The 19083-nt window shown below is 41.0% G+C and overlaps 1 protein-coding gene across 2 annotated transcripts in view; it reads left to right on the top strand.

Annotated features, from left to right (window-relative positions):
- The first annotated feature begins 430 nt into the window (after positions 1-430).
- The window catches only part of SUCLG2 (succinate-CoA ligase GDP-forming subunit beta), a 130860-nt gene continuing 112207 nt past the window's right edge, over positions 431-19083 (top strand). Inside the window, exon 1 of one of the 2 annotated variants that reach the window (XM_075432669.1) lies at positions 431-564. In XM_075432669.1, coding sequence (XP_075288784.1) covers positions 481-564 — 84 coding nt within the window. In that variant the 5' untranslated portion in view covers positions 431-480. The remainder of the gene's footprint in view (positions 565-19083) is intronic. The other variant, XM_075432670.1, reaches the window with a different exon arrangement.

The following is a 19083-nucleotide window of genomic DNA, read 5'->3' on the forward strand; positions in this document are numbered from 1 at the left end:
AGTAAGAAAAAAAAAAAAAGTGCTTTTAGTCACGGTGAGGGAAACAAAAGTCAGAAAGGCAAACGAGCCAAGGCAGTACCTCTAGCAGGGTGGCTGCAGCCCGAGGCTGTCGCCTCACGCTCCCCAGCCCCTCCGCGCACCGTTGCCCCCATCGCTCCCAGCCGCTGCCTTCCCCAGGCAGCTCCCTCCTGCTCGGCGCAGTTACCCCCGGGCGCGCCCTTCCCTCGCACCGGCCTCGGTCACTCAGTCACGCACCCGGCCCCAAGATGTCGGCCCCACGCCCCTGCACAGCCCCTCGCCCACCCCTCAGAGCGCGCCCCAGAGCCCGGAGCCCTGCACCCAGGTCCGCCCCGCCCGCCATGCCGTCCCCTCTCCCCCCCTCCGCAGGGGTGGGCGCCGCGGGGCCGCGCCGAGCTTCCGCCCGGGGAGCGGGGCAGGGCGGAGACAGCGGCCGCGGGGAGGGCAGGCGGCGCGGCTAAGATGGCGGCTCCCCTGGCTGGGCAGGCAGGGGCTGTGCTGCGGGACCTGGCCCTGCGATCCGCCCGCCTGCGGGGCAGCTTCCCGGTGAGTGAGCCCGGCTCCGGCCGCCGCGTTCCTGCCGGCCCCGCTCGCGGCTGGGGAGCCGGGGGAGGGCTGCGGGCCGCGCACCTGGCGCTGCGGGGAGCCTCTCCGCAGGAGCCGCCCTGCGGCTCCGCTCCCTGAAGCCGCCTTTCTCCCCCTCGCCGCCTCTCCCTGTGCGCGCCCGCTGCTCGCAGCTGGAGGGAGACCTCGGGCGCGGAGTTCTTCCCCCGGAGGACGCGTTAAGCCGGGCGATGGAAGGAAACCGGGCGGGCGGCCCTCGCTCGGCCGGCTGGGTCCCGGTGCGGAGCTCTGGGAGCGACGCCGCGGCCCCGGGCCGCCGGCTCAGGGCCGAACGCACCAACCCGTGGCCTGGTGCGCCGGCTCCGAAAGGCCCTAGAACTGACAGTGCTTTGAATTATTGTAACAGCAGAAAGAGGTGACGCCGTGCACGAAGCCGTGTCGTTTACCTAAACACGTGTTGTGTGGCAGCACGGGCTCGGCCTTGGCTGGTTGCTGGTGGCGGAGGTCAGGCCGGAGTTGCGCTCACCAGCAAAGGCCGCTGGTGGCTCTGGCTTCCCGGTGGCCCGCAGTCTGGGCAGCGTGATGGGGAGGAGTAAGTGGGCCTCCTCGAAGGGTTCGCCTTCAGGAGCTGTCTTGAGGTGTAGTGGGCGTTTTTCATTCACCTCGACAGCAGAAGTGCTGAAGGTAAAATGAGATATGCACATTTTAGACAGCTCTGGTGCCCTTGGCAGCCAGCCTCTTTATTTTGTCTTCTTACCAGATCAGCAGCTGCACAGGAATCTACTTCGGTCCACGCTGCTGAGCAGAAGTATTTTCCCGGACGCAAAAGCCTCCGGAGCGAGCAAAGCTTGTTTCTGGCCGGTTCTGCTCCGCAGCTGCCGCTGCTGGGTGTGCTCGTGGCAGCGTGGGGCAGCGGTCGAGTAAAGCGTGGTGTTGGTGCTGAACGTAACTTGTATCATACATCTGCTTTTGTGTGGTTTGTCTTTTAACCTGAAGGAAGTTAGCTAGCTCGGTTTGAAATCTTATGTGTACAACTTTCTTTTTAGGTGGTGGGTGTAGTATTTGGCGATTCGGTGCAATGGATTTACCATATGGTGTATGTCAATTTCATATATACACACGGGATTGATTGTTTGGTGTATGTCCATTTCATATATACACACATAGACAGGGAGAAAGTGTGTATGTGTGTGTATATATACATACAAATAAATGTGTATATACATGTATTTCTCTGTGTACATACATATCTAACCTATTCTGGTTGATGAGCAATCTTGTCAGTCCCAGCAGTGTTTGGTGCTTGTGTGTTACATGATTGAAGCTGTGTGTTCCTGCTGTCATGGCTTATGTGACTCTGCGCCTACAGTAAGGAACGTGGAGGTAACCTCCCTGTTTCTCTGTGTGTTCCTGCTGTTTCTGTAGGGCTCTGATATGGAGGGTGTTTGTAGGGCTTGAGTATGGAGCGCTGTCTGGACAGAGTCATCTCAGGATGAAGTGTAGAAGGTGCTTTGGTTGAGCTCAGTTCCAAGCCCTTTATCGGGTGCTGCAGTGGGGATTTAGGTAGAGGTGGAAATTAGGAGTTCGTGCTCTATATTCTGTCATCTCTCAAAGCACGGAGTAATCCTGTAAGTTACCCCGCTGAAATCAATGGGGATCAGCTCAGATTCTTGAGAGTGTGCTTGGGATGTTACGGTCACCAACTTTTTAAAAAACTTTTAAATCTTTTTTGTGTGTTACTTACGAAATAGAGATATTGAAATTTTATTATAGATCACATTTTATTACTTTGTTTCTGGACTCTGACAGAGCGTCTCCCAAGATCTGTGCTTTCCAAGGAGACTATCTTCAAAAACTGCAAACACAAGAGCAACAAATCAAGTTCTTAGTTGCAAAGTAAAACATTTTCATGTAGAAAGGTCTTAATTTTTGCAGTGTTACATGACAGAATTCACATCTAAATAATCTCTGTAATCTTCCACTGTCTCAGACTCTCAACTGCAAGTAAGTTCATCAGCTACAGTCTGGATTTCTGTGCTAAGATGTAGAATAAAGCATCTGAGAGTTAGAGTCCTTCCATTGAAAGAGTTTTTCTTATTTGCATCATTCACTACTTAGCTCACACCAGAAGTTACACTGTTACTTTTATTTATTTGTTTACCATAAACCAGCAAAACCTGTCCTCTTCTCAAAGTGTATCACATTGTTGTTTCACAGATAAGGGTCTTCCATATGGTAAGGATCTAATAAAGAAATACCATCCTTGAACCTTGTTGTTTTGATAAACCTCTGTGACTAGATACTTGATGAGATGTAAAATCTTTTCTCATAACCTTCAGGACTTACTACTGGACTGGTGTTTGTAAGCTTTGTATCCGATGCAAATTTTTTTTACTATTTCAGAACTGTTAATGATGTTCATAGCTGTGTTGAAACCAGCTTTTTGAGAAGTTTGGTGGTATACTGTCATTATAATCTACACACAAAATATTTTTCATTGTAACTTCATTTTGAGGGTGGAATAAATGGTACTTGATCCTATCACATGAAAATACTTTGTCATCCTTCTACATTCCCTTTGGCTCTTTACCTTTTTCTAACTGTTAAACATTTTTTACTCTTTTTACTTTTTATATTCTTGATAGAATGAGTTCTTTGTGCTTTTGGAGTTTAAATCTGACCAAGTGTTTCAAGAAGATAAAAGATGGATTTCAGTTGTCTGCGGTGCATGTGGACAAGCGTATTTAGACCTGTTCTTACTGGAGCAGTATTTGTAAAGAGCTGTGACAGACGCTCCAGGGACCACTCTGCAGCAGAATTCAATCTTGTTGGCTAGCAACAAATAGGCTCCATTGAAGGCTGTTTATTTGAATGGGAGTTGGACTGGGCCCTTTGGGAGAATGCTGTGTTTTCAAAATAGCTTCAGATGCAATGGATTTCAGCGATGAATATAAATAAGGAACAATTAAATCAGAATAATAAAAAAAAATAATTTGCTTAAGGTAACTCTGGAGTTTTCTAATACAGGGAACAGATTGGCTGGTGTATTATGCAACCCCATCCTAGCCTACAACACGGTCTTCAGTCCTGCTGCAACATTTCCAAATTTTATGCCTATTGAAGACATTAAAAAAAAAAAGGGGAGGGAGATGGAATTAAACAATATTTCTGTTATATATCTGCTGAATGGTATATATGTTAAAAATAGGGAACTGTACAAGGTTGCTCACCGCAGATGCCTTCAGTTCCTAGACTTGAATGCCTACGAAGCCTTATTAATGCTGAGCAAAGAAAGTTCTTTCTTTGTTAAGAAGCTATCAGCTGTGAGTTTAATGATCTTCCATGCAACAGAAAACATTACTGAAAATAAGTTTCAATTCATGACTTCAGAAGCTACCTCAATGCCAAATTCTTACTTTTTTTCTTGGTTTTATGTGAAGTTCTTGAAAGTTTCTTGAAGGTTCCAACTGCTTCCCTGTTTGGCTTTTCCTGGTTGACAGTTTTGCTATGATTTTTAAGGTTTTACATTTAGAGACAGGAAATACACAAGCCTACAGACTTTCAAAAACAGTTTTTTCTATAGGTACCTAAACCAAATGACTGGAAAGCCCTCTTTAAACTAGGCAAAACTGAAATGCTAAAGCAGAGCAGATGTTTGGCCCACTCCTCCCTGGCAGTTCTGTTAAACACATGGTTACTGAATCCTTTTTGGAGATCAAAGGGGGAAATGAGAACATAAAGATAACCTTAGACTGTGATTTCTTTTTAGTTTTTTTTAATTATTTTTTCAGGTAGTTTCATACTGGTGCAGCTTTGGCCTTAGGAGCAATCTGGCTCTGGCACAAATATTCACAGCTTTTCTTGAAGTAGAAAAGCTGCACACTGCTGCATTTATTTACCTTTCTTTGTACCTCGTGTAGATATAATCAGGGGATAGGGCTAATTAGATAAGAAGAGACAGCCTTCATGAATATGACATTAGGCTGAGAATTAGCTGGGACACCTGTGGTCTTAAACCTGGCTGTGGATAAGTAAACTCTTCCTCCTGGTCCTCCACCTGAGTTCCCAACCAGTTTACCCAGAGAGACTCCTTACCTTGCACGGGTATATTTAGGATTAATTAAAAGTTTTTGCTGTAAAAGCAAGTGTGTTTTTCATTGATCTGCCTCCTGAGGCACTAGGTAAAGTGTCAATAGACAAACTCTGTTTTCTTTACAGTTATCTGAGTGATTGTTTCCTCCTGTTTTTCTTCGGAATGTGGTCAGTGCATGTAGCAATTTATTACTTTTTATTTTTTTGTTTTTTAGACTTTCATTTGGTCTTTCTGGCTGATGACTGCCAACAAGAATAGTGTGAAGAAAGTGTGAGATCCTTTTGGGAATACAGAAGAGTGAGATGAGTGTTTAGAAACACTTGGGGTTTGGTTGTTTCTTAGAAGCAGATCATTTCTCCACTGTATTTTCCCCTCCTTAGTTTGGAAGGTTCATTTTCAGCAATAATTGGAAAGGTATCCATTTAGTACTTAGAGATATGATTCTCCCCCTCTCCATTTTGGGGACTCACTCACAGGTGCAGTTCCAGGATTACTTAACCCCAACTGATAGATTTTTTTTTTTTTCATTTTTTTTTTTTTTTTTTGGCTGCTGTTGACCACACCTGTGGTGCGTAGCTCAGCTCATTATTGCCTTCGGCAGTCCAATCTTTCTGTGCATGTTTGAGACTATTATCTGCAGCTTTGTGTAGATACCCTAAGGATTTTCCCCAAAAAGCTCCCTTCTTTAATACTCTCTGCTGAGCAAACCAATTTCTAGCCATCTGTGAATCAGCTGTATACTCATCTCTTCCCCACTCCATAGCATTTTAATAAAACACGGGACATAGAAATCATGTTATCTGTGCAACTGATTATGACAGTAACTTTGGAACTGGTAATTAAACATTGATCCATAATTAATAGCTGGCTATGGATCTTATTTTAAGTAGATAACACAGCAGGAGTAGGCATGAAACTATGAAAAGTGAAGGTGGACTATTGTGAAAAATTCCTTAATTGCAGAGGTGTTCTGTGCTGTTGAGTAGATGCTCTTGAAGTCTCCGATGCTTGAATGATACTTAAATTCGAAACTTACAGCTGAAGCCATTCTTTAATATTGTAATGGAAATAAAAAAATAAGAATGCAAGATTGGTGGTTTTCTTATGGTGGGTTTTTTCTGGTGATGTTATGCTGATAGTGATGTTGTTATATGATTAGTGGCTACATGTTGAGTGTGAAGGAATTGAAAATAAGCAAGTATTTACACTTATTTGTTGAAACACTTTTTAAAATCCTCAGTAAAAATTTTATACTGGTATCATATATTCAGTAAACAAAAATTTTTGAGTTTCACTTTTTTGGTTGATTGGTTTGTTAGTTTAAAAGGTGCTGGTTTGTTGAGTGAGGTTTACCCATGAGTTTTTTTTTCCTGGTCTCTATCTGGTCTCTTTCAGCTTCCTCATTTTTTTCTGAGTTTCCTAAACTTGTTACAAGAGTCTGTATCCCAAAATTGAATTACATTTTGTTTTATTTCTGTGATGTTCTGAATCCAAAATAATAAAGCTCTAGGCACTGTTCCCATTGGGCATGAAGGTGGGTTGGGCTATTTCACTCAAAACCAGCTTCGTTTAAGAAAGGCACTTTTAAAATATTTTGTGAGTGATACATTATTACTCTTTTGGGTTTATTTACCTTGCGCATTGGTGGTGCTTTGTGGCAGATCAATTTCAGTCCACCCTGTTTGCCTTTAATTTGTGCAGTAGTGCTTTATTGATTTGCCCTAGAGAGCAGAGTAGCTTAAATTTGCCTCTATCATTTGTATCTTGGTATAATTAATGATTTGGATTTTAGTTTTCTGCTTTTCATAAAAAAAAGGTATAGATTCATGTTGTTTACAAGTGAAGGACCAAAGGTTATGTGCACATCCTTATCAGCTAAATTAGTTTGTACAAGAGGCATTATAGATGTTGCAACTTTGCAGTGTGCTTTCTGCATTTGTAAAGATGTGACTCTTCATATAAAGTGCCTAGGCATTTTAAGTTAATAAATTTGGTGGTTTGTCTTAAGGAAGGTGGAAAAGACAAAATACCTTCAGGATTCAGTGGGTGGTAATTCAGTTTGGAACAAAAGGTGTGTTTTTGTGTTTTTTTTTTTTTTAAAAAAAACGATTCAACTGTAAATGAAAGAATTTTATTTGTCTGAAAAAGGATAGATATTTTGAGAGCATCAGTAGCAGCAGCTTTAAACACCCATTCGTACAGGGTGCATTTAGAATACTTCCGGAGTAATAAGCAAGCTCATGGGAACAATAACTGGGAAAGATGAAAAATGGCAAGGTATTACAGGAGTAGACAGACTCTGAGGAATACAAGCAATGACCAATAGTCTCAATTTGTGTCAGGAGGAGAGAGAATTACTGTAGTTACTTTACTTTTGGTGTCTAACTCTTGTCCTCTTAAATTCTTGGTGAAGATGCAAAACATTTGTAGGAATTGCCAGGAATGGAGAATTAAGGGAGATTTTTGCTCATAGTTGGTAGGTTTGTCTGCTTATCCGAGACTGTTGACCAAAAAATAGGAAGCTGCAAGTTAAAAAACAGACACAAATTACTAGTGGAACATGTCACCATTCTTTTGAGATCTTCCTCTGAGGGATTCATGGACAAAAGAATAGTTTAATTTGACATCTGCTAATTCAATGGCAGCCAAGAAAGCAGTTAATTCCTTGGGGGGGGGGGAAGTTGCTCATACACAATATTGATATAAAAGTGTCTGGGAAATTCCAGTTATGGGAAAAATTGTATGTACACATTATAGATAACAACGATAAGCAAAGGTAAAAGGTGCAGATATATATTTATGAAAATGGTACATGAAAGGGCTATTAAAACCAACAGAAAATTTTTATTGTCAACAGATTACTTGCTTAGCTTTTTAACGTCTGAAGATGGCATGAGAAATTTATTTTCCCTTAAATTTGCTTCTTCAACTCTGCCACTCCAAACCCATTGGAGATAGTGAATCTATTTAATCGAATCCTTTCATGCAGAGTTTCAGTCTGAATTTCTTTTTCAGTTAAATGGCTCAGATGAAAATAGTCTGCAGTAATGCCGTAAATTTTGGGAACAGAGGAACCGATCTTTAGAGCTCGCTTTAAATATGATGTGAAAAGTCATGTGAGAGAGCAGCCGGGCCGTGTGGAGCCCCATCTGGGGAGGGATGATGACCCATCTGAGAGCCTACAGGTCAGGATTAGCGGGCAGACCAGCATTATTGACAGTGTTATTGTACATGTCTGCTACAGGCAGCTCCATCAGCAAGAATCAGGTGAAGCTTCAGATGACTGGAGGAAGCCTCATGTTAGCAGGCCCTGGTCCTCATGGGGGACTTCATTCATACCAGTATCTGCTGGAGTGACAGTGCAGTGGGGCACAAGTAATCAAGTGATCCAGGAGGTTTCTAGAGAGCATTGATAAAAGCTTCTGAATGCAGATGACTGAGGAGCCGACAATGGGAGATGCTACTGGACCTCATGCATAGAAACCAGGAAGAATTGGTTGGGGGTGTGAAGGCTGGGGCAGCCTGGAGTTGAGAAGGGGAAATGCTTGGCCAACCTAGTAGTCTTCTCTGGTGAGGTGACTGGCTTTGTAGTTGAGGGAAGAGCAGTGGATGTTGCTTATTTTGATGAATACAGCATGAGCTGTAAGAAGGTACTAGGAGCAAGGCTGGGACTATTCCTGATTTCCTTAATCAGTGGAGTAGTGCCATCGTGCTTTTGGCTTGGAAGTTCTACTCCATTGAATTAAAACCTTTTTCTCTCCTCTCCCTCCATATAGTCAGACCATATGTTTTAAGAAGTTTATCAGTGCCATTCAGAGCTATGCATACTCTGACTGGGTTTTTTTAAGGCTACATTTAGTTTACCTGTGATCTATGTTATGACTGTTACACGTTTGGGTTTTGGGAGCTGCATGGATCTTTTTACGTCAGGCATCAGCCAAGGGTAGAAAAACCCTGGTGCATGACCTGTCTATTTTTGATCTTTTCCATGTCCTCTCAGTTCTTACTTCTCTGTGTGGTGCTAACAGAGAGGTTATTTTGGTCAGTCCATTTTCAGAATCTTCTAGCTGCTTGATAGTCTACCCAAGGTGACAAAAATGTGGCAGACGGAGGCGTCAATCTGTCAGACGGGGAAGTGAGGCATTTCCAGTTTTCTGAGGTCTTGCAACCTGTTACGGATAATGAATTGTAACGTCTGGTCATTTTTCAGTATTTTCTTCCACTGGTGCAGAGGTGTCTCATCCCACACCACATTGGTAGCATCTGTGAAGAGTGAAATAGAATGAGATTTTATGATTAAAAAGCAAAATATGTGTTTTTAAGTCCCAGACCTCAGTAATACATCTTACTCCTTTGAACGTTTAGTAACAGATATTCTGAAAAAACATCCATCATAGCCAGTTGTCTAAGGTCTTTTTTTAGACTGTTCCTGTAGTGGTGGGAGGTTTGAGGAGGTGATGGGATATCTTGCCTGGTGTTTGGCACAGAGCAGCCTGGGCTGGGGGGACCACTTGGGAATTTCTGACCCTGCAGAGCTGGTGCTTCCCATCTCATGCGGGAGGTTGGCTGAGGGTTCCTGCTGGGTTACAGATGGATTTCTGCCAGCGGCTGGGCGCTTTGTTCATTACTTTGCTGTCTCTTAAGAGCAGCCACTTTGGGTTGGCATTGGCTTTGTTGGTGACCTCTGTCGCTTAGTGCCTGATTAATGTTATCAGCTGGCAAGTAGGCAGTGTTTTTAGAGAGCTACTCAATGAATATGCTTCTGATGAAGGATTGCTCTCCACTGCTCCCTTTGCTCACTGATTAGCTTTTACTGTACATCCAGCTTCCACATGTCTGCAAGTCTCTCACTCCAAATGGCCGAGCACGGGCCGTGAACGCATCTGCGTTTCCAGGACACAAGAAATCAGAGTGTGCTTTGTTTTAGGGATGACTTGAAATAGACTTTCATTTGCCTGCAAAGGTTGATCAGTAGTGTTAGACATGTAGGAATCTGCTTTAAGGTCAGAGTCTTTGAAGGTGAAGAGATGATGCCACTTGTAGTGTCCTAGGCTTGCTTTGAGATCTGAGAAAGGAAGCAGGTGATTTTCTAGTGTGAGTAATGGGGAAATATTAATAAAGATATGACCTGCAAAGGAAGGAAAAATGTTCCTATCTTTTGGCTTCCTAGTAAAAGCATACTTTCATCGATTATTCTGTTGCAGTTTCTGGTTTCTCCCCAACTCTGCCCAAGCAGACAGAAGGCTGTCTTCCTCTTGCGTGTTTGTTCCTTTGAGTTTGCTTCACATCAGTCTAAGTCAAATGGCCTAATTGAAACCAAGACATTTTAACAATAAAAGGCGTGAAGCATTCTGATTTGAACAAAAATTGTGTACCAGTTTTTGTTTGTTTTTTTTTTTTAATGCTTCCAGTGTAGAAACTGTTAACAGTCCATTTGGTACAACTTTGGTAAACCAGCTATGACTTAGGCATGCAGTAGGAGTGTTTCTGCATTTTCTGTATTTCTTTATTCTACCACTGCGGGCATTTGCATCTTTATTGCTTGGGAGTGCTATGCTGCTTAGTGCTCAAAGTCATAATCTTCTGTGATGACATAATTAGGTAGCATGGAAATTATCATGATTTGACTTCACGTATTAAAGAGCTGGAACAAAAAAACTGTGTTGATGTTTCATATTTGTTTTTCTGTGATGAGAAATGGAGCTCAGACTGTCTAAATTGGCATTTTATTGCTGTTTTTCTTAAAATACCAGTGACTCCTAACACTTGAAAAAGTATTCTTCCAGGGTATGGTAGGCGTGAAAAGCTTCTTTGATAGATATGATTACTTGAGTCAGGAATTCAGAAACATTTTTGATCAACCTGTTGACCATGCTTTGAGTTTCCGAATGATTCAGGAAGCTTAATTAGGATGAAGCGTGCAAAAAAATATAGTGGAGATACTCTGAAAAGCATACTTTTTATATCTCATGGTTGGTGGTAAAATAGTTTTAGAATTATTTTTCCTGGTTACATTTAATATTTAAAGAATTTCTTCACAGTTGCATAAAAGTATAATTTTAATACTGTAAAAAGTAGGAAGTTAAACACTGAGATGAGAACAAAAATGCTAAATTTCCCCTCAAGATATTTAAAATAAAAGAATATTTCTCATTTATGCAGAGAAGATACCTCATTTCACTTTTTGAATATGTGGTGCACATCACTAACAATCTCCTTTCATTTGCAAAGGCAAGGAATGTATTACGGTATTTTCTGCAACTGATTATGCGGTTGTGTATGGTACCAAGTTTATTTTCATCAGATAGTTCAAAGCCCATACTTTTTAGGTCAGTAAAGTATGCTTTTCCTAAAGCTTTGAAGTTTTAAATAAGCAAAATGAACATAATTTGACTAAAATTAATTAGCAGTGCTACTGATGGCTAGCACATTGACAAAAGCAGAAACTGAATCTGTGAATTCATATTCTTGTTTCCTTTACCCAAGCAAAGGCTCTGAAAATTGATTCCAGAAGTATAAAGCTTCTCTAGGCGTGCTTACTTCTTGGGCATGAGATGTACAAGAAGTATTTTTATTACTGCTTTATTCTCCTGAAGTTTGGTAAAGAATACAGGAAATAGAAACATGTTTCGCAAATATTTTCTGAAGTAAGTGGGGAGAGCAGGTTCCCTACCTAGTGCAAAATCGCTTGCCCCTTGGAGTGCCCTAGCAGCTTGCTGTTTGGGCGGGCTGCTTTGTTTTCCTGACGTTCTCTTTGTTCGGTGACCTTAGGCCTGTTGCTCAAACAAGAAAGTTTTTGCATAATCTCATAGAATAAGGAGCCTGCCATATTTCGGCTGGGTTTTCAGAAGTTGCTCATGACTCACTGCTCAAGTGATCTTAGTGGGATCGGGGTATACTCATCTCTGCTCAGTCAGCCTTAAATACTAAGCAGAATGCATCAGAGGACTTGTCAGTGTCAGAAGTCTGCTGTCACTTAATTTGCAGCAATTTCCGTTTAGGAGCTTGCATGTAAATAGAGGCCTCCGTATTCACCTGGGTGGAGGTGCAGGATGCAGGTTGTCGGGGATTTTTTCTATGTTCTGCTTAATTTGAAGGTCAGTCTGTAGCAGCCTGACTGAAACAACTGCTGAACAGCAGGTTGGCAAGGTATGGGAAATGGAGTAGGGACGTCAGGGTCTTACTGCTTAAGAGGACGTTGTTTCCACTGTCTCCTCTTTTCCTAACCATAAGTGCAGACACCCAGAAGGATCAACAAGGTGGTAGCTGCTAGCATCAGCCTCGTAGTGCATAAGGATGTGGGCTCAGATTCTGGTTTTCTGAGATAAGGAGAATAAGGATGACAGAAGGAGCTTGAGTCTGACCCTGTGCATGTTCCTGGTAGTTTACAATGGAGCTTAGTGGGTGGGAGAGTGTATTTACAGAATAGCTGTCAAAATCTCTATGTGTAAGCAAGCTGTAAATAAGTCTATAAAGTATAATCGTTACTGGAGACTTTAAATCTGCAATGAGTGAAGGACTTGCTTCAAGTTCATTCTTGTCTCTGCTTCCTTGCATGAGAAATAAACAGAAGGATAAATCGGAATGCTGAGTTTGTAAATGTGATTCAAAGGCACATTAGAACATGATTGTGTAGAGTCTTTTTTCTTAAGCTAATGACCCAAATGAGTTCTGCAGTGTAGGAACATCAGACCACAGTGCATCATTTCTAGGGGAGTGCAGAGGTTAAGCTTGGGATCAATCAGTTTGCAATCAGACTGATTATAAAAGGAGAAGCAGCAGTACAAGATAAAATCAAAAGAACATAGTAGGACAGAAGGATATAGAGGGAGGCATTCAGGAACCCTTGAAGTAAAAAGGTTTCTTGCAGTAGAGGAGCTAGCAGGAACATTCGGGAGAACTATTAAGGGAAGCATTATGGTTTTGTTAAAATAACAGTTCAGGATTTTCAGCCTCACTTCCACTCCGAGTACATTTACTTAGAGACTGGCAAAGCTTTAAATATCCTTACCATTTTATCTGCAGTACTGTGAAATATCCAAGATACAACTGAAATGCTTCTGAAACTTTGTGTTTTTCATGTGCATATTGCTATGACTTAGATAAAAGGGAAAGGTTCCTGAACAGATACCGTTCCATTTTTTTAATCCAATCTATATGACTGTGTAAACCTAAGTTTCAGAATTGTGAATAATATGTGAATGAGTTTGATGCTGTCTTCTGGAGTCCTCTTCTGTTTCTGTGGCATTTGGCACAGCAAAATTATACTGTTCCGTGTTGGAGCAACTGTGGAAAGATTTAGAAGGTGGATTTTAATGAAAGAGATAAATAAAGCAAAGAAAGCCTCGACAGCATCGAGCCACTTCAGAACTGATGGACACACTCCTGACGTTCCTCTTTCCTAGCCGAGGGATTCCACCATTGAGAGAGGAAAGAAAATACTGAATCAAAAATAAAGAGGGATGTTGAAGGGTCATTGTATGTTTCCAAACAGAATATTGATTAATATGTCATTATAGTTAAATATATTTTTTAGTCGCAGGGAATGTTGGTTTAGAGGTGAAGAGGTAAATCCCCAGGATTATTTTACATATTTATTAATGAATTAGTTTTGAGGTAGTGAAATGTTCAGTCTCCCCAGTCGTGATGGCATTTGAGTTTTAATCTTAAAAAAACTTGAATAGAGCCACATATTTTTCGATTGAGTTATCTTGCAAAGCTGACAGTTCAGCTAGTAAGCGAGTTTTGAGAAGGTTCACCTACTTCAGTGAGGAAATGGAGGAGAGTGAGGGAATTTGATTCATGACTTTGGGGCAAAATCCAGTAGGCTTATTTTTTTAGCGAGATCATTCACTCTTCCAGGTTAATTTTAACATTTGGGGTAGGCTGTTCAGGTTGATTCTAAAACTGTTCTTTTTCTAAATGGTTTCTGCAAGATCTTGCTGCTTTGAACTGTCCTGTATTACACATAAATGTCAGACCTTCTTACTTGGACTAAAAGTGCACCCTGCTGCAGTCTCATGTGTCTAACGTCACATTTTCTCCTCAAAAAGCAGAAGCGTGGCTTATGTGGCCATGTCATATAGAGAGCATTTTATAGGTGTTTATTTGATATCAATTGCTGATCATTTCTATGATATTATTGAAATAAAACTCCTTTGGCAAGATGTGAAATTTGAAGGAGAAACTAATATTGTTTCTCATTTAAATTGCAAAGAAATAAATGATTACAAATTGACAGGTATTGCTTGTAGTGATTCTTTTCTTGAGTGAAAAACCGATTTCTATTTCCTTCTTAATGTAGGAACTTAAAATTCTGAAGAGATTAAAAAGAGAATCTAGATGCAGCGCCAACACTAGCAAAGAAAAAATATGAGTTGCAAGTTTAATAGCTGCTTTTGTTTTCAGGGCCATGTTGCACTGCACTAAATCTGCAGATGGACCATCTTCTACTACACTGTTCCTGTAGATAGGTTAGAATTTATTAGTAGCAACAACAGAAAAAAGGTACAATAGGTGGTTGTGTGGAAATCGGAACATACCACGTTCTTCAGTGTCCCTAATCTGAGTCCCTCGACCTCTGCCCTGGTGAGCTCAGTAGCGCTGGTGTGTCATCTCAGACAGCTTCTTACACAAGTCTCTGCCTGTTAGAGCAGACGTGTGCTGACACCTGCCCAGTACCTCTGCCTGGGTTTACAAAGTGCTGACGTTTGCGTGCCAGCTGGGCACGTTCTCTCACCTGCGTTCAGGAGGGTCAGAATCCCGGGGTGTAAATTCCCATAGGTGTGGCATGTAGATGTGAAGTTTTCGGCTGCAGCAGTAGGTTTTTATGTCCGTACAATTCTGGAAACTTGTGCCATTTTCAGAGAGCTCGTCCTGAGGATTCACTCACTACCAGGCTTTTATTATTCCTTTAAATAGTGTACAATATGTTGTGGTTTAATTTGTTTTGAAACAATTCAGCCATGCTTTATAATGCCTTATGGAACTCATCAATACTGCCTGTGTATCTGTCTAATAAGAGTTCAGTAAATTAGCATAATCATTAAACAAACAAATTCTCATTCTGTTGGTAATTGGTGACTGCCTGTTTCTCAACAAACAAGTGATGTCAACTGGCATTTATTAGTTTTTAGCATGCTTTGTTATTTACAGGTAGCTAATCTGTAGTTTATATCCTTGCTTTATTATGTTGCACTAGAGTAATCGCTGCTGCCTGGCAATGCAAGAGGAGGTAGTTTCTCTTAACTAAAAAGGATGAGATGACTAAATATACCTTCTTTAGCTCTTCAGTTAAAATAGCTTCCTTTTCTAAAATTGACATGTTACTAGTTCTAGAAAGCTCTTCCCTTTGTTTCTTTGATGTTTGTCACCATCTTGATGTTTCCTGCTGTGATGCGCTCTGCTTCCTGCCTTCCTATCTCTGTTTTGCAGTGGCTCCTATTAAAAGAACCTTGCAATGTGACAAGAGAAATTGGATTTGCCTTGAACTATGTGAAAGTCTTCAGGGGAAGATTTAACTAAGCGCTTGTTTTGATTGCGTACTAGAATTAAGATGGTGACACAAACACCTAATATAGTAATAAAAAAATGAAAATACTTTGACTGTTTTAAACTGTAGACTTCTGAACTATAGCTGTTCTGGAGTGTTACTGTTGTCTACAATGAATTGCAGTGAATTTGAGTAATTGCTTCAGAAGGAAATGTGCTGTTGAGTTGTTAGCGTATAGTTTCATGTTGTCTTCCCCAGGCTTGGTGCAACTGGCAGTGCAGGCTGATGTCTCTGCTTCCCCCGGGTAAGCGCAGGCTGTTGTCAGAAGGGCTGCTCCTGCCCTCACTGCTGTGTTGCTGGGGTGTCTCTTGACGGTCCTCTGGTGGGTTGGGTCACAGAGTTAAGTGGGCAGCAGAAGCAGCTTTCTGCAGGGTCAGCTCCACATCAGGCTCAGGGTCACCCCGGGGAGAGCGTAGGAGTGGGGAGCCGTGGTGGCAACTCACCTGTGGGTCATCTGAGCAGGGATGGGAAACCACAGTCCTGTAGTAGTGACTTCGTCTAGTACCTTGGCTGCTTGGTTTCAATAAAAAGCACTTGGCTGTCAGAGGGGCTGTATAGCTGCCTGAGAGTATGTCAGCAATATATGGGAATTCAGAGAGTGGTGGTGAAGTCTGAACTGGTGTCAGCTTTGACTGGGAGGCTGCGTAAGGCAGGCAGGTGTAGCGTGGTGCTGGTTTTCCTGGATTGCGGAAGCACGTGGGGAGCAATGGGTCAATTGCTGGAGTGTGCTGCTGTTTAAATGTCACTGAGCTGCCTATGGATTGAGCTGATAGCTTTTCCCGTCAGTCTAAGCATAACTTCAGGGTGGATTAGTGTTTCAGAGCCTTCAGAATGCTCAGTTTTGAATAAGCTCATTTGGGTAATTGAAAAACAATATTCAGGCAATGCCAGGCAAAGATTTTCCAAAATAGGATTTAACGTTGGGCTTTGCTATCAAGATTTGGTTGCTCAACATAACGGCTAGATTTTCAGTAATGTGGACGTCTGAGCAGAAACGGTTGCCTATTGCACTCTTTTGAAATTTTTAAAGTTTGCATACTTAAACAAAACTTACGCTTTCCAAGCTCATGGCCGTCCTCTCAACTGTTTGTCTGAGTCTAATTTCTGTAAACAATTTAACAGTAGAAGTCCTAATAATAATATTAACCATGTTTGTGCTCCTTGTGTAACCAAGCCCCCGATTTTTCTATTTTTTTCTGTGCGTATGAAGAGAATCATTTAGTGATTTAACATAGACATCTTGTTTCAGAGAGTCATATAGCTGTTAGGAATAATTATCCACCAAAACAAGCTGTCTAGCTTTAGTAAACAATGATGTAGTGACATATTTCATGTTTGGGTTTGGTTTTTTTGGGTTCTTTTGTTTGAAGTTGAGAGTTACTTAAACCTTAACAATTCCAGTGACGTGTATCACTCATTCTGAAAAGTGAGTGTATGGTTCAGTAGCATAAAACAGTGAGTTCGCCCTACAGTTTATTGATCAAAATGTCATAGCCTTTAAAGAACTGGAAGTGTAATCTTCTCCCCTGCTGCCCCCCCCCCCCCCCCCCCCCCCGAGACGTACTGTGTTTTACTGCTCAAGGTATTTTGTGTGGTGCATTTTAAGTAATAAATTTGGAACCAAAAGGCCTATAACTGTTAACTGGAGTTTGTGTGTTGCCTTTGTTTTAATTCAATTACAATAAATGCCCATTTATAGGATTAAACAATAGAACTTAACTTTTAAAGTCTTCAGCCATACCTGTGGAAGATTTAAAATAAAATGCTGATGTTATAGTCAAGATTGCTTACAGTGTTTTGATACAAATTTCAACAAGAAGTAAGCAATTCGGAACTGCTGTGGACAAAAGTATGGAAACTCTGGTTTTGTCAGGAAAGTATTTGAGACTTCTTCCTAAACTAGCTCACAGAATTAGCTCATCCTTTATAAATATATCACAGAAGTCTAGACTGAGACTTTGATCACAATGCTGAGTGAATGGATGAAGCTGGTGGTCTCTGCTATTGCCAAAGGGACCGCACTGCCATGTTGTATCCAGTTTGAAGTGAGCGATTTGGGATGTTGATGGAAGATGGTTTCCTCTGTGGCTTTTAAGTAGGATGATCTGGATGCTAGCTCCTGCTTTGGAAGATTAAAATTGGTGATTTGTGGTAGCCAACAGGACATTACTTGGGAAGGACATCTGCTGCCCTGTTTTTCACAATATGCCCATAGGTATGTGGTATTAATTGTCTTTGGAGAGAAGGGGATGTGAGGTTTGACTTAACATGGCAGACCTTAGAGCCGATCACTCTTATCATGAGTATTCCATTTTCTTTTGTGCTTGAAATACTTGCTTTCTTACAGAACAAAGTGTTGTAATCTCTGTATGTTTGCTTTTTATGACTGACTGTGATAAACTTTCTCTGTTTAGTGCCTTTTTTCTAAATTTTTGTTTCTTGTCAGGCTACCTCTACGGATATTTATTCTTTATGTCAGCACTGCCAGCAAACTGAAATAAGTGTTTGAGTTTGTTTTCAGTGGCCTGTGTGGTATATTTCAAGTATATGACCTAATAAAATGTGCCTGTACCGGAGGTGGTTTATATGAAGGTATGCCATTTAGTTGTATTTCTGATGGTTCCTTTTTGATAAGAACTTCTACAACTTTGTCAATTACAGTAGCTGTATGTCAATAAATATAATAAAGGTTTATTTCTTAGATTGATGAGTGTATGCTGTTTCATTACTGTCATCTTTGTGTATCTGTTTTCTTTCGTATGCACTTAGAATTGTATTACAGGTCAGAGCGCACAAATCGAATAAACTGAAATGCTGTAGAATGTGTTGGATAAGCAAGTAGATTTTTTTGGTTAACTGCTTTTATTTTAGATAAGATACGCTAAACACACTTCCTTTTTATTTTGGGTGCGGGATGCATCTAAGAGACTTCCCCATAGATGACACAGTTTTTCTCACCAAATGACTTATTTCCAGTATAACCATTCCAATATGGTCCATATTTATAAAACTTGGTTCTGTATACATGTGACATACAGTTTGCATTCATGCAGAGATAATTTACATCGCTGGATCTGTTATATAGTGGCACAGGATCTATCAGCATAGTTACAGCTACATTACTTCAGTGGAGCTGCGCAGAGGGAAGGAAGTAGTATGCATTTATTTGACCAGCTCTACTGTCAGGTGCCTTTAAGAGATCCATCTTTATTTCATGATGTTAATACTGGCTTCCATTCATACTATGAATGAAAAGGCAACGTTGGATGTCACGAAAGTGTCTTCCTTTTAACAGTCGTGCAATAAAATGCATTAAGCTAGGTTAATGTAAACAGTAGAGCTGCTCAAATTATATAGCTGTGTCAAGGGATGTTCAGTTATCCTAGAAATTTTCTTAGTGATGGTTTTGTTGTTGTTGATTTTATTTTCTTTAATAGTGCTTTTTATACCTGCTTTCTCCTCCCTTAGCTAAAATTATTTTCCAAAAATACAGATTTGACCTGAAGAGACTTGGTAAGAGAAAATAAATATTTAAAGGTCAAGCTTTTTAGTGAAATTATCTAATCTCGATCACTGAACTTGATATGATTAAATACTTAGCCAATGAGGATGCTTAGTAAAAATAGTTCCAGTGTGAAATTAGGCATGAAATTGCACAGATTTTTTGAAATCCATTTTTTTAAGGCCAAAAGGTCTTGGTTGAAACAGAGATCATAACTGGATTGTTTTTTTTGTCAGACTTGACCATTCAGTTCTTCTTTTCTGCAGTTTCTTCATATACTTGTTACGGAAGAGATTTAAGCTATTCATGTTTAAAGAAAATATGTGGTGCTTAACAGGTAAAATTGTACAGGTA

This window comes from Opisthocomus hoazin, chromosome 11 (genome assembly GCF_030867145.1).
Source record: "Opisthocomus hoazin isolate bOpiHoa1 chromosome 11, bOpiHoa1.hap1, whole genome shotgun sequence".
NCBI classification, from domain to species: Eukaryota; Metazoa; Chordata; class Aves; order Opisthocomiformes; family Opisthocomidae; genus Opisthocomus; species Opisthocomus hoazin.